Source organism: Limulus polyphemus, unplaced genomic scaffold (assembly GCF_000517525.1).
Source record: "Limulus polyphemus unplaced genomic scaffold, Limulus_polyphemus-2.1.2 Scaffold4281, whole genome shotgun sequence".
Lineage (NCBI taxonomy): Eukaryota > Metazoa > Arthropoda > Merostomata > Xiphosura > Limulidae > Limulus > Limulus polyphemus.
In genome coordinates this window covers 24,239-41,334 of record NW_013669891.1, presented here as the reverse complement: position 1 = coordinate 41,334, position 17,096 = coordinate 24,239, and the positions used below count along the sequence as shown (strand labels likewise).

Genomic DNA, 17,096 nt, shown 5'->3' with positions numbered 1-17,096 from the left:
AGGTAGGGTAGAAGTAAAAGTAAGTACCTATTGGAATACATTTTCGGTGTAAGAAAATGTTAATTTCTGAAACGGTACTACTTCCATTCACACAAAGCTAGAATCCCATATTGCAAAGGTGGAGGGGCTGGTGAAAGCGTGACAGAATACAATCAAGTGGAGAGCAACCGCCTTGAGAAAACAGGCGTGCCATAATAAGAAAATAAGGCAAGCCTGTGAGGTATTGCACTACTTCTGGAACAGGTATGCTCTTCCACCAGTAACGAACACAGTAATACATATAAAGCAGAATATAAGAGGCAGGCACTATAGCTTCAAGAAAGAGATGTACAGCACTGTGCCATGGAGAAGTGCTGTATAACTATGATGTGAAACTGCCAAGGGTAGAGTCTTGGGGCACACTGGAGCATGTCAACTGGGCAAAACATCCAGTGGAAACGCCTTGTCTAGGATATTGTGAGCAACAAGAGCGTTCTACCCTATGGAAAAAAAAAATCCATAGGAATTGCCTTGAATAACTAGTTTGATGAAAAATTTTCAGACAATTCAGAATCAGCCCATTGTTAACAAATAGTACATAATTCATCCATCAAGTGTTAGCATGGGACATAGTGATAGTTAGTCATAGTAAGGTGTCTGATAATGTGATATAAATTTACATGGCTAGAGCTAAAGAACCATAAATTGTATATAAATAGGCTAAGTGCAGTCCACCCAGGTAAAAACATCCAGGGGAAGAACCTTGGGATATGTCAGATTGTGCCAAGTGTGATCCATCCAGGCAAAATCATCCAGTGGAAGTGCCTTGCATAAGCTTGTTAGATCAACGAATGTGGTCTGCCCGGGCAACAACATCCAGGAGAAGCATCTTGGGATACATCGCATTATGACAAGTGCAGTCCATCTGGGCAGAAAACATCCAGTGGAAGTGCCTTGCATAAAATTTTAGTTTGTGATTTACAACTGCAGTCAGTCTGGGCAAAAACATCCAGGGGAAGTACCTTGGATCCAGAATTTCATGGAAGTGCATAATGAATAAGTATAACGAAAATAGCCTTCTTATCACTGAGTGGGTACAATATGAGCTATGTAATTTGTAATTTATTGTACAAACCCCACTCAGGAGGAAACCTCCATGGTCCACCACTCCAGCGACTGTGAACTGTAAGTGGCAAGGACTCCCATGCTCCACTAGAAGAAAAGGGGGGTAGGATATGTGTTGGGGAGTCTGGATGAATGACACAATGGAGACAGCACAATGGGTGTCTTATTTTGAAAAGCAGAAAGACTCTGACTGTACAAATCACAGGTCAGTAGGTATGGGCAAAAATCCCTATCTGCTTTACTCATGAAGTCCATGAGCAACCAGCAGAACATGACAAGAAGTGGTCTGGATATGGAAAAAGACTCTGGAGAGGAGTCTGATCTGAGGATAGGCATATAGGTGAAGTACCCTCCAATCTCGACTGAAAGCATCCACCCCCAGAGCTGAGGAGTGAGGAACTGGAGACCAAAAAGAAGGAAATTTGACATTCCAGTGAGTGAGAAACACACACACATATATATATATATATACATACATGCGGTTCCAAGATGAGAACATACCCACAGAAATACCTGAAAATGAAGGGACCACTCCATGATGAGAACCTGGTTAGGAAGGGATAAGCAATTGCCTGCAAGATTCATAGTTCTGAGAAAATGAGAAGTCAGAACTGTCATGTCGTGGTCATTGGCTTAGTACAAGAGATCCCAAGTATGAAACACAGATCTGTACTTGGTACCCCCTTGCTTGGTAATATAGAGCTAATGAAAGTGGAATTGTCAAAATGAACCATAAACACCTACCCCCTCAAGAGTGGAAGGAAATGATACAGAGCCCATTGAGCTGCCAAATGTTCCAGGATGTTGATAAGGAGATTAGCCTCCTTGAATGACAGAAGCATCCAAACCCACCAAGGAAGCATCTGTGAACAGACGAGACTTGGGATGAGGGGTTAGGAATGTGAACCCCCACCGTAGTTAAGTCCCTATCGAACCACCAAGAAAGATCAGCCCTGATCCCAAGTGGAAGGGTGATAGGATGGTCCAAGAGAGCATGGGAGAAGTTCCACTGGTTAAGAAGCATTCCAATAAGTGGAATGCATGTTTCCAAGGGAATGTGAGCTTCCAAGGAAGCCCACATTGCCAAAAGAGATAGAACCTCTCACACAAAGAGAGGAGAAGAAGGTAAGGCCTTTGTGACTTTCCACTCCATATCCCAGAGCTGAAGTGGAGAAAGCTGGGCCCAACCAAGATGGGAATTGAAGAGAACCACCAAATGAACCCCAACTTGATGAGAAACCCCATCTGAGCAGCTTGTCAAAGAAGTAAGCAGAAGTGAGAGATTGACTGGGCACAGGAAGAGGTGAGCAGTAGCCAGTCATCCATGTTATGGTGAGTCTGAAGATCCAGGGAGTGAAGATGACATACGAAAGAGCATACCACACAACAAAACACATATTGAGCGGAAGAAAGATCCAACAGCAGCACCCAGTACTGGAAGACAAAACCCTCATGGACAAACCAAAGAAAATGATGTGACACTGGGGAAATTTAAATTTAAAGATAGGCATCAATCACATCAAACTTTGTCATCCAAAGTCTCCCAGGGAAAAAAACCCACTGAAGTGAGAGGTAGGACTCCATGGTGAAGCGAGGTGTCTACAGATAGGTATAGAGCTGGGAAAGATCTATGATGGGTCTCCAATCTCCCATGTTTTGGGTGACAACAATAAATGGGAGTAAAATCCTGCTTGAGAGGGCACCAACTGTTCAATAGCTCCTTTGTGTTGGAGGTCTCGAACAGACTGGGCAAGAGGACTGGATGAGGTATAATCTCGAGGGAAAAAAAATCTAGGAAGTGGATAGAGGGGGAGCGAAACTGAAGGTTAAAACCTTCAGATAGAACCCACAGAAGTGTAGCCAAAAAACACAGAAACTAAACATTCTTAGAAAAAGTATTCAATGCTAACAAACTAACAAAACTAAGATATTTTTAAAGTCTACAAAGTACATAAAAATAAACCTGCAAAACTAAGAACTTCGACCTAAAATATAAAACATCACCTAAAGTACAAAACCACTAAAGGAACTTACAATACAAACGAAATATCTAAGAGTGAAAAGAATAAAAATAACATAAACACACCCACAAAATTAGCCGAAGGTACAATAACCTAAACAGTAACGATCATGCAAAACCAATACATATACCAAAAATTAACAAAAACAAAGTAATAATCAAACTAAACATAAATTTAAACTAAAATAACTTACATGGTAAAAGAATAATAAAATCTAACATACCAAATACTGTGCAGGAAAGACATGAAAGATCTAAATTATTGAGTGTGGAAATTAGGCTCATCCACACAAGCACACATAAACTTGCTAAACATGGGTATACCTACTGAGAGTAAGGAATACACTGAAAAACTTACCACAGATCTCCTTGGAAAAACAACAATACCTAATCCAGCAGATTATATGGAGGCATGATATCAGGTGGAAAGTACTGTAGAAAGAAATTTCCACACAGTAGTTACATACTTCCTCATAAAAAATCATGACATGAAAGGAAGAAATCATCGGCTGAACATAAGACATGAAATCCTGCGAACTAGAGACTGTGCTTTCCCTGAGACCAGTGTCAGAACCATTGTCTACTAACCCAGGAATTTCATCATCCACCATATTAAATCTCAAATCCATATGAATAAAGCAGAAATATTTCTTAAAGAACGAGTAGAAACAATGGAAATCAAACACAAGAAGTTGAAACTAATATATATCTCTGATCGAGCACAATCAAAATTTTGTAGTCACATGGAGAACTAGTTAAAACACATGTCTATATAATAGAATGCCAATAGAGAAAGTGAGAACTGTGCTATAATATTAAATGACCAACCAGAAAACTAAAAATGTGGCAATAACATTATACAATTAAATGTCACTAAAATTATTATTATTATTTTACTGTTTGCTTGTTGTGTTTCTTTGTACTGTGGTAGCATTATCATATCATGTTGTAAGAACTCTAGTCTTAATGATGTTATGCTACACAAATTCTGCATGCCAAACCTTGCACTTCCAGCAGTATCTTGTTTTCTGGAGTGATGTTACTACCACCTGTTAGTAAAACTATCAAAGTCATGCTGTGTTAAAATAGCATGACAGCTAGCTAGTGTATGTGGAGAAGTTCAACATCAACAACATAGAGATCACATGTTTTGTTTCACTTGATTTTGTGATTTGTGACTTCACAAACTAAGGAATCGGGATAAATTTTATGACAACATTATAGAAGAATTCGTAAAGAAAAATTGTCAACTGGATTTTTTGAATGAAAAGGGTGAGTAAACCGGTTCTCTGTATGTTTATTTTCTCTTTTTTATCCTGAAGGTATGTTACATTAATCAGTTATTAGTTCATGACCTACTTCAGAACCCACTGCACACTTCAGTGTAGTAAGGTATTCATACACACAATACCCACATTACAAAACTGTAAAAAACAGAACAATTACACAAGCAAATGCTAATACTGTATCATATTGAGTCAGAGGTTGTTTTATTAATCTTCTCTCAGCACACAAACTCTCTCCATCTCTTTGAAACATAAACTATCATTATACCTATAGCTATTAAATATTTTTATTTTTAAGTGGAAAGAAACACTTGTCTGTTTTAAGTCCTGATGTGTTCATTTCACACCAGATTCTGTATCACAATAAATGATAGATTCCAAAAATAAACTTTACACCAGATTCACTATCCTAATAAATGCTAGGTTCTTATAACACATTTTACACGAGATTCAGTTTCAAAATAAGTGCTAGATTCTTAATATTGGTCAAACACCTATCTTAATATGAAATAAATACATACATGGTTCAAAACATAATATTTAAACTTCCAGTGAAAAGTAGATTTTCACAGCTGTGAAATTATATCTTCTATTACCACACAAGTAGGTTTTTACAGTGTAAATATTTACCTATATGTTACAACTGTTTACAGATTATTAACAAAGTTTAGATACTTACATAGATAATTGGTATAATAAACCAGCCAGTTTAAGAATGAAATCCCACTGAAGGCTATTCAGTTTACAGTCCTGCAGAAAAAAAAATCAGACTTCTCATCTCACAAGAGTACGAATGTGCTTTAGTGCTATAACAACTATCCTACAATGTAACAGTTTCCACTGAAACATTTTAGTACTATAACAACTATCCTACAATGTAACAATTCCCATTGAAATATTATTTTAGTACTATAACAACTATCCTACAATGTAACAGTTCCCATTGAAATATTAATTTAGTACTATAACAACTGTCCTACAATGTAACAATTCCAATTGAAATATTATTTTAGTACTATAACAATTATCCTACAATGTAACACTTACCATTGAAATATTATTTTAGTACTATAACAACTGTCCTACAATGTAACAGTTTCCACTGAAACATTTTAGTACTATAACAACTGTCCTACAATGTAACAGTTTCCACTGAAACATTATTTTAGTACTATAACAACTATCCTACAATGTAACAGTTCCCACTGAAACATTATTTTAGTACTATAACAACTATCCTACCATGTAACAGTTTCCACTGAAACATTTTAGTACTATAACAACTATCCTACAATGTAACAGTTCCCATTGAAATAGTATTTTAGTACTATAACAATTGTCCTACAATGTAACAGTTTCCACTGAAACATTTTAGTACTATAACAACTATCCTACAATGTAACAATTCCCATTGAAATATTATTTTAGTACTATAACAACTATCCTACAATGTAACAGTTCCAATTGAAATATTATTTTAGTACTATAACAACTGTCCTACAATGTAACAGTTTCCACTGAAACATTTTAGTACTATAACAACTGTCCTACAATGTAAGTTTCCACTGAAACATTATTTTAGTACAATAACAACTATCCTACAATGTAACAGTTCCCATTGAAATATTATTTTAGTACTATAACAACTATCCTACAGTGTAACAATTCCCATTGGAACATTATTTTAGTACTATAACAACTGTCCTACCATGTAACAGTTTTCATTGGAACATTATTTTAGTACTATAACAACTATCCTACAATGTAGCAATTCCCATTGAAATATTATTTTAGTACTATAACAACTATCCTACAATGTAAGTTTCCACTGAAACATTATTTTAGTACTATAACAACTATCCTACAATGTAACAGTTCCCATTGAAACATTATTTTAGTACTGTAACAACTATCCTACAATGTAACAGTTCCAATTGAAACATTATTTTAGTACTATAACAACTATCCTACAATGTAAGTTCCCATTGAAATAGTATTTTAGTACTATAACAACTATCCTACAATGTAAGTTTCCACTGAAACATTATTTTAGTACTATAACAACTATCCTACCATGAAACAGTTCCCATTGAAATATTATTTTAGTACTATAACAACTGTCCTACCATGTAACAGTTTTCATTGGAACATTATTTTAGTACTATAACAACTATCCTACAATGTAGCAATTCCCATTGAAATATTATTTTAGTACTATAACAACTATCCTACAATGTAACAATTCCCATTGAAATATTATTTTAGTACTATAACAACTATCCTACAATGTAACAGTTTCCACTGAAACATTTTAGTACTATAACAACTATCCTACAATGTAACAGTTCCCACTGAAATATTATTTTAGTACTATAACAACTATCCTACAATGTAACAATTCCCATTGAAATATTATTTTAGTACTATAACAACTATCCTACAATGTAACAGTTTTCATTGGAACATACTCACTGACAGAAGCATAAAAGAGAAAATGTTGCTTCTACTACAAATGCAAGACAAATGAAAAAATTTAGTATTCATCTTAATGAACATTTTATGGTTTTATCATGGAAGAAATACTTTACAAGTTCTTTAGTTACTAAACACAGTATCACTATCATATTTGAAACCAGTGATTCATCAACCTAAGAGTTTTAGAAACAAAAGCTGAGCCAATGAACATTTCATACAAATGTATATACTATTGGACAAAAAACCAGGTCAGATGTATAAATATCTTAAAGTTTGGTTTTAGTTTCATAAAAATGTCATAAGTATCATAGATTATGTTAAAGTCTTCATGGTAATTACTGCTTTCATAAGTTAAACATTTTAACACCTTTTTCTTACTCTATGTCTAGACCATTCCTTCATTATGCTAATAAATTAGTAACTTAATTAAAAGACTGGAATTTAAAAGGAATTTCTTATAAAAGTTGCTTGTTATTCCTCAATCCTCAACCTTTAGAATGTTCAGTTAAAGTAATTTTCCAGAATGAAAAAAAGTTATGTCCCTACCTCATACAAAAGATGCAAGCCATACAAAACAACAGGCAAGTATGGGAAGAGTAGACCACTGTTACTAACAGGATACTCTAGATCTAAATCACCCACACAGTTATCTTGTTCAGTTGGGCTTATAAAACTTAGAACTTCCCGTTGAATTTGACATCCCTGATGGTGAGCTGATATAATGAGAGAGTTCCAATCCTATAAGTGAAAAACCAAACTTATTATTATTTCTTCAGCTACTTTCTGATGACATTAAAGATACTTACCAGACATTAAAGTTTTAAACTGTTCATGAATAAGAGAAATACTAAAACAAAGAATATACCATATTTATCGGTGTATAAGAAGTTACTTTTTGCTCAAAAAAACATTGCCTGATTTTACCCCTCGTCTTACTCACAGGTTCAAAGATAGAGTTCCAGTATACCAGTAAAACCTCTTTGGTTAATAGCATAGTTAGCCAAAACTACATTGTTTGCTTTTTTGAGTAAGTGCATTGACATCGTGCCACCTACTGCATTACCATAACATATTTGTAATTGTATCATTTGTCTCACTTTTTCATAACTAGAAGTTATTTATCTCATATGCTAATTACAATTAATCAAGTCATTTTCTATTTGAAATGTATCAATCTCATCCATCATACTAAAATATTGCTAATACACTAAAAAAAGTTAGTTTCTGTAACATACACTAGTTTTGTAAACATGTTTTTATAGTTGTTCACTATATCTTAAGGCAGGCATATGAAATGTATATCCAGTTGGCCAGATGTGGCCCACAGGGTGGTTTTATCCAGCCTGCAATGAGTAATTAAAATATAATTGAATGCGGCCCACCTGTGGTTCGAGGGACTATTCCGTGAAGAAAATCTTGTTGAGAGAATATAATCTAACCATTACCAGATTCAGGGTGCCAGGAAAATCGCCGGCTAAGACCACAATGTGGTGACTGTGGGCCCAGAAAGGAGATCCAGGACCTAGAATTGGTACTCCCAGCTCTGTGATATAAGTTATTACTGTGGAGATTTCAAAATGTACCACAACCACCCACTCCTCCTGTAAGAACTGACAAAGGCTTGAGAAAGATTATATGGAGAAAAGACTCCTTGATCGACCAAAGACTGGAAATCTCCCAGAAGTTGATGTAAGAGCCTCAACCCTCTATAGATGAGTCTTTGAAAAGATGTAAATTTGGATGATGTGGAGTAAGCAGCTCCCCTGCCATGATCTGGTCTCTCTCTAACCATCAAGCTAGGGATTCGAGGAGAAGTTCCACTGATCAAGGAGTGTCCCCTGAAGGGAACAAGTACAAACCCGACTCATGGGGATGAGAGCTTCCAAAGAAGCCTACATCCCCAAAGAGATAGAACAGTTCGAGCTGTAACAAAAGGGAGGTGAGGAACTTGTGAATTGCTTGCTTTAAACCTGAAGATAAAAAAAAGGCAGGGCTCAACTGAGATTGGAAAAAAAAAACCTCCCCAAATGAAAAGGGTATTGATAGGGGGTAAGAATGTACTTCCCCACTATCATCAGGAATCCCACCCATGCTGCTTCCTATAGGAATAGAAGAGTGTGTTCTCTGGAAGGAGAATGGGAAGAAGCAAGCAAGAGCCAGTCATCCATAGAAAGAAGAGTGAAAAGTCTCAAAGAGTGAAGATGTTGAGTAAGTTAGTTACTTTTATAAATGATAAGTAGAAAAATTTACATAAAAAACGAATTCCATATTTAAGTGTGGATCTTTATGCAGTAGAAGTCTTATTAGTTACTTTACTGAATTTTTATTTATTTTAAATATTCAATTTATAACACAAAAATATAAATAAAGAATACAATATGTTAGAATAATTGCATTACCTGGTCAATCTAAGCTTGGTGATAACAACTTTGAATTTGTATGCCAAATAATTCAAAAGCTGTCATCAGAATGAGCTGGTCTTATACATAAGCCAATAAATTAAAATATTCTCTTTCAATTGGTTATAAATAATGTAAAAGCAAATGTCAGAGAGAATTACTGACATTTTTTTCAAACACAGTATGTAATAGGAGGGCATGGGTTTGACTTTCTGTTTTATATCTCAGTAAACAAGAAGACTGAACGCCATAAAATTATATCTCAGTAATATCTATTCTATAAGCTTGTAATTTGTATTAAAACTCAGAAGCTCAAATTTGCATGGAAAGAATATCTAAAATGAACAATTTGGAGCAAAGAAGTGTCACATGATAAACAGAAGTGAAGATTAAGAACTTATATGATATTAAAATTTCAACAACAATTAATTACACTTTTTTCATTTGAGTAGGAGACAAGGATTCATTACTGTACTTTTATAGACATACTAACACCTGCCACGATTCTATTAAATTTACTCTAGATTACTCCACTACCCAAATAAGCTTCTTAGGTGTAAAACTAACATTAAAAGATGGTATTTTGCATACTGATTTGTACCGACAACCAACGGATAAACTACAACACTTATATAATCGAAGCTGTCACCCTCCACACACAAAATGCAATATCACATTCAATCAAGCACTCAGATTAAAGAAGATATACTCAGATATTAAGAACAATGATTGTCACATTAATTCTTTGAAACACACTATGAATGAAAGTGGTTGTAAACAAAACACAATCACCCAACAACTGACAAAGCTAACAATATACCACAAGAATCTGCAATGAAACAATTACCTAAAACAAATTCTTATCATGTTCCACTGGTTATTAGCTATCACCCAAAACTAAAAAACCTACTCTGAATATTAAAAAAATACTTTTACCTCCTTCAACTTAATGATCGACTAAAATCTATTTTTACAGAAGTTCCTGTCGATTCTTTCCAAAAAAATAAAACTTTGCATTCACATAATATCTATAGTGTTGAAGAATTTATTGTACATACGTTAACTTGTTCTGAATATATATATATATATATTATTTTGAAAACAAGTGAAGTGTGTGCTGTTTATTCATCATTAAATTTATTGCTAACAAGTCAGACACCTACTGTAAAAAAATCCTAAGCCCAACAACAACACAGTAAATATCTATACTATTAAGAAATATAACTAAAAGCCTATTTATTTTGACAATTGGCGAAGAACAGATCTTTTAATTCTGACAGTTGGTGAGCCACAGCCAGGATTATACAGTGTTAAACAGCAATAGAAGAAAATGTGAACGACAGCAGAAATAAGTAGGCCTACCTATATACACACAACTGTAGTAGTAACAAAAATAGTGTAGAGATTAAAATTACACTAAATAACCATGTCAACAGATTTTTATAAATGGGTAGAAAGAGGATCTCAACTTCAGTTAAAAGATAGTGAATTACGAAAGTTTGTTAAACAACAACAACAAGAACTAGAAAGAGAAGAACAGCAACAGAACAGACAAATTGTGAAAGAAAAAAAGAGAACGACTGAAAGAAGAAAATGAGAGAAGGGAGAAACTAGAAATAGAGAGAATGAGAATACAACTTGAGGAAAAAGAGAAAAAGGAGAGACTAGAAATAAAGAGAGAGAATAAGAGCACAAATTGAGATAGCAAAACTCACCCAACTGAAAAAAGGACCCAAGAATGACAATAGAGTCAGGGCTAGCCGACACAAGCTGTCCAAATTTGATGAACATAAAGATGACATAGATGCTTTCCTGGAGAGATATGAAAGATTCGCCCAAAGTCAGAACTAGGACAAAGGCGACTGGGCAGTCTGTTTCAGCCCACTTCTCACAGGAAAAGATCTACAAGTATATTCAAGCATGACTTCAGAAGATGCCATGGATTATGACAAATTAAAAGTAGCTTTACTGAAACGATAAGAATTTACTGAAGAAGGTTTTTTGTCAGAAGTTCAGAGAAGTTAAACCAATAACTGGAGAAACTGTATTGCAGTTTGTGGCATGTCTTCAGCAATATTTCACCTGATGGATTGACATGGCCAAATGTGAAAATAGTTTTGGGGGACTGGCAGATCTACTAATATGGGAACAGTTGATGATCACGTGTTCCACTGATATATCATTGTTCCTAAAGGAGAGAGCACCAAAAAATGTAGACAAGATGATCAAGCTGGCAGAACAAAATATGGAAGCCCATGGAGGTAGTACGACTGGCAAGTCCAAGAATGACCAGTTAAATTTGAAACCATTGATTGCTGACCAGAAGCAGGAGTTTACCAAAGGTGACAGGAGGTTAACAGACAGAAAGGAGATGTTATGTTATTTTAAGTCCATTATCAGCAAACAACTGCAGAAACCTCAACATAAAGCAGCTGGCACCATTTACAAAGACAGTGCTGTTAAGAAACAAGAAAAAATTGAATGGCACTATGGATGTTTCTGTTAGAAGAAAGAGAATCAAAAATACTTGTCAAACTCAATACAAGAGAGCATGATTGATCAGTGCATGACTAATGGTTGGCTCAAATTAACAATAGGAATAATAGTGCCAATAGTGATGGGAGCATGTGACAAATATAAAGAGATGCCAACAAATAATAATATGCCAATATGTAAAGGCTATGTTGGAGACAAGAAAGTGAAGGTTCTATGAGACACTGGGTGCAGTAGTGCAGCAATGAGAACCAGTCTAGTATCCGATGATCAGACGACAGGCAAAGTACGCCAGAGTGTGCTAATTGATGGGACAGTGAGAAAATTTCCCATAGCAAAAATAAAGGTGGATACTCCATATTATGTGGGAGACCTTGAGGCCATGTGTATCAAGCAACCAATACATGACTTGGTGATAGGAAACATACTAGGTAGTAGAAACTTTGAGGAACTAGACAGAAAGAAGATTGATGAAGCATCTGCTGTCACCACCAGAGCTCAAAAAAAGAAGAGCAAACAAGACATCAAGCCCCTGCAAGTGTCAAAAGGTGATACACCGAATTTAGGTTTGCAGGAACTGAAGGATGCACAGAAGAAAAACCCTCCACTGCAGAAACTTTAGGACGATGTCTGGAAGAAAGTCGAACACAAAACAAAGGGGAAAGATACTTAGAGAATAGAGGACCAGAAAAGAGTTCTATACCAAATCTATTAAGGCAGTTAAACAGATCATAGTACCAACAGAATACCGAACTCAAGTGATGAAGTTGGCTTATGAATCAATTGTGGGAGGACACCTAGGAATAAAGAAAACGGCAGATAGAATCACCAGTAACTTCCAATGGCCAGTAGGCATGGAAGATCTGAGTACATTCTGCAGGTCATGTGCCCTCTGCCAAAGGACAATACCTAGAGGGAAGGTAGCCAAAGTGCCATTGGAGAGATGCCTCTCATAGAAGAGCCTTTCAGCAGAGTAGCTGTGGACTTTATCTGGCCACTAGCGGTTGTTTCTGACAAGGGCAACTGGTATGTTCTGACAGTAATTGACTATTCAACACATTATCCAGAAGCAATAGCACTGGTGAAGATAGTGAGAGAGAATAGCAGAAGCCCTTCTGGAGATATTTTGCAGAGTAGGCTTTCCGAGGGAAATCCTCAGTGATAGAAGGACCCAGATTACTTAAGAACTGATGCAGGAAGTGTGCAGACTCATTTTGTACACTAAAATCAAGTTTTCAATTTAGTATTTCCACTAAAGATTTGTCTATGAATGTATGAAATCAGAGTTTTGACTGCTCAGAGTACAAAGTGATTTTCATGTTGAGATAAAAATACTTTTCTTCATCTGAAAATTTTAAAATTTCATTTGTGTAACCTCAAAATCCTCCTAAATAAATATAAATATTTTATTTTTCAGTGAAACCTTATCTGATATTTTCTCCACCCTAACTCTATATGGACTCGGCATATTTCACCTACCTTGTAACAACCATAAAAAAATACTAAATAAATCTAAATTACAAAAAATGTTTTGCAACTATTATTTAACTGGCTTTGTAACTAAGACACTGCGCTTAAATTAATTCCCTTTGCTGCTTGATCTGAACACCACAAGACAAACTTTCAAAGTGAAGTCAAAATTGACAATACTCTCATAAATAAATTATAGAAAAATGAAGACCCAAAGAACAAATGTCACAAGTCTCATATCAGGGAAGATTGAGAATTTTTTAAGTTATTTCATTATAAAATTAAGAACTTTCTCTTAGAACATATATAATATTAAAATTTGATATATTAACTACGTTTTGATAATAAAGTAGTTTTATTCAATTTTGAATGTAACTCTGGAAAAAGTCATGATATCCACACTCTTACCTACCCACAGTAAGACAGTTAGGAGTTAAATTTAAAAAAACTTGTAAATTGAAGGGCATCTGGGAATAGTGCTAATTCAATCTTTTGTGAATATGGTACAAACTACATCATCTAAAAAAAATAACAACACAGCACCATATGGTCATTTAATTACTTATATTTTCTTAATGATCACAGAATGCTCTATCTGATAAAACTGTTTTGTACGTGTGTGTGACAGAACCTGAGAAACATATCACTCAGTCCATATAAAAAGACATATTCCATTATCAGTTTTGGAGTTACATTTTTGAACATCCCAGCATTGCAGTCACTTAGTAGAAACATTTTTAGTGTCATGTTAAGCTGAATTTTTAACACAGGATGTACATTATTACATTCTGCTACAAAAACCAACTGTGATAAAATAAGTGAACAGCTTACTTGACCAGAGCCTTGATTGGAGGTTTTGAGTTTTTTTACAGCAACTGGAGAAAACGACAGGTCCTTGTCCATGAATCCTCCAAAATGAAGATGTTCTGTATTGTATCCCAACATTCCAAGTAGACAAGTAAGGAAAGACTGCAGTTCAAAGTAGGCACTGATGTCACATGGTCCAGGAGCATTCCGAATGGTGTACCACTTTGAAAACACTTGTAATGACACATCCCGAGGGAGAATGCTCCGAAGAACTTGCAGACACTTAGAGACTATTATGAAATACAAAACATCAGATACAAAAGGAACTAGTTGCCTGCATTTCCTAAATATAATGAAGTATAAAATTGTTATTACACTTACAGTTTGGTGAAAAGTTAAAGAAAGATCACACGCTAATGCACTCTGAATGAATTTTGGTGGAATTTTTCCTAAGGTAATCATTTAGCCATACATTACATTTTTTTACTTTTTCTTATTCTTACATACTACTATTTACAAACAAACAACATTAGAATTACTTTTCCACAGTAAAAACAGACAGAAAAACAAGATTATCACCCATCACCTGTAGACAAAATTAATACTCATCTTACCAACAGAGGACATGGATATGTGTGGAAGAGAAACACGATAGAGAGTTCCACTTGCTGTTTCCTATAAATCCCACACACACAAACACAAAAGAAAAAGACATATATTTTCAAAACTTTTCAAATGATAACAATGAAAACAACATGTTTACGAAAATGTTTAAAATCCTAGTAATGTTCTTGACTTTGGCATCAGAATTTAAATTCTTTCAGTTTCAATAACTTAATTAATGGAGTAAAAGAAGCAGTTGATATCTTGAAAAAGTATTTCACTATTATGAAAGTAATATCAAGTTAGTTTTAATAGTTAATGAATTACAATTACAAGTTTTGATCTTCCAATAATACTAGACACTATGCATTTTGCCTAATGGTAGTAGCTTTTTTATACAACAGTCTGTTCAGTTAAGCCCACACTATTGTTTCTAGATGTAGTTTGCCCATTGAATTTAACAATTAATTTTACTCTAATTTTTTTCTTCTTATACTAATTATTCCTTTAAAAAACAATAAAAAATTTGAACATCTGTATCTCACAATAAAAGTGCATTACTAAGGTAACTCTGTTCTCCATAACATCCTTAACCTTGAAGATATGATTAAAGTAAAAGAATGTTACCAAGGTAAACCTGTGTTCTTCAAGCATTTCTTAACTTTAAAGACTTGATTACAGTAAAAGATTGTTACCAAGGTAACCCTGTTCTCCACAGCATCCCTTAACCCAGTCGTCACTCCAATGTATCTCTGAGTATTATCCTCGACTGCTGACATTTCATCATTGAATTGAGTGAGTACTGGTGACAACAACTGCACCTGAGAAGATATGATAGCTAGTCAATGGTGTCTATTATTACCATACAAGTCCCAAAATCAGAGCAGCGATAAACATAAAAAAACTTTTTAACTATAGACTATCTTTTCATAATCTTTTTGTCTCAGAAAATAATGCTATGCAAAGTTTCAACTACATCACATTTTATGATATTATGAATGGTGATACGTTAAAATTTACTCAAAACAAAGATACACATACATACACACACACACACAGCTTTATAACCATGTTCAGGGTTTGGTCTGGGCATTATCAAAATTGTATTTTATGAATTTTTACTTTTGTTAACAACAAAATTTAGTATTTTGCAATTTCATTTGTGCCAGCATTTCATGCTAGTAAAATCTTAATATTGATATTTTCATTAGTAGTTATAACATGGCATTTGTTTACTGTACAGGTAAAATCATAGGTAATTAATTTCACCTGCTTAAGGTTAGCAATTTTTCTTACTCCCCAACTTTTTATCAGCTTCTTCATCCCAAAATCTAAACTTATAGATTAGCAGAAGAGTTGGCTTTTGTTTTGTGAAGCATTATTCTGGTGAATTCTTAAACACACACACACATACTCGCAAAAGAAAATGTCATTTAATTCTTATAAATCATTATTAAAATAATTCTAAGGCATTATGCCTTAGTCAGAAAGGCAGTTAAATTATAATATTTAGAGACACTGTCTGTTTTGTGCATATTATTTTATGTTCCTAAGTGCAAATTTGAAATAAAAATTAGTTAATGTACTAGTTCCATCATTACAAAAAGTAGGCTTAAGTTTGATCAACGAGCAAACAGCAAAAAAAGAAGGGGCTAAATATAAGTACTAAATTTCTTGTTTTCATGTACATTCTTCATTTATTGTTATTAAAATAACTAAAATGTAAAAATTAGTAAAGCACAGTCCAAGAGCAATAAAAGAATAAAATGAAACATAAATAGTTTAAGATAAATAACTGTAGTTTCTTGTTTCAGTCTGCAGTGATTATAGAAACAAAAAAGGGTAATTTACATTTATTTTTGAATTGGTTGCAAGGTTGGTCAAATCAGTGGAGTCCTTATAGAATAAGCGCAGAGAAAATAACACAAAATATAAAGTTTAACTGAAAAAAAAACGTCTTATGTTCATATAGGAGGTTTAGAAGTTATGCAAATGAAATTTGAAAACTTTAAGATGAATAAAAGTCTTTTTAATCTTAACATGAAAATCACCTTGCACTTGAACTGTCAACACTGACTCCATACATTCAAAGAAAAATCTTTAGTAAAAATACTTAATTAAAAATTATGATTTTTTGTGCACAAAAGACTTGTAATGTTTAATAAAAGCTTACCAACAAAGGTATAGTATGGATACTTTCATGGTTATCTGGTGGTTACAAGGTAAGTCAAAATTACCAAGCTCATGTAGAGAGAGTTAACCCTCTTACTAAGGGGTTGATCAGTTTGATCAAGTCACATGACCTTTTGTACTTGTTTAAGGTCTTTACAAATTTAATACTTATAACTCTCAATATATTGGGTATATCTTCATCAAATTTGGCAGTCTTTCAGTTAATATTCAAAGTCTTTCACATACAAAAAATTTATATTTCTTAGT

The 17,096-nt window shown here is 34.2% G+C and overlaps 1 protein-coding gene across 2 annotated transcripts in view; it reads right to left on the bottom strand.

Annotated features, from left to right (window-relative positions):
• The window catches only part of LOC106470906 (anaphase-promoting complex subunit 1-like), an 86,218-nt gene that overhangs the window by 45,195 nt on the left and 23,927 nt on the right, over nt 1-17,096 (bottom strand). For both annotated transcript variants that reach the window (XM_022399540.1, XM_022399541.1), the window contains 5 exons: nt 15,353-15,478; nt 14,669-14,729; nt 14,079-14,344; nt 7,432-7,623; nt 5,090-5,160 (listed from right to left, as the gene is read on the bottom strand). In XM_022399540.1, coding sequence (XP_022255248.1) covers nt 5,090-5,160; nt 7,432-7,623; nt 14,079-14,344; nt 14,669-14,729; nt 15,353-15,478 — 716 coding nt within the window. The remainder of the gene's footprint in view (nt 1-5,089; nt 5,161-7,431; nt 7,624-14,078; nt 14,345-14,668; nt 14,730-15,352; nt 15,479-17,096) is intronic.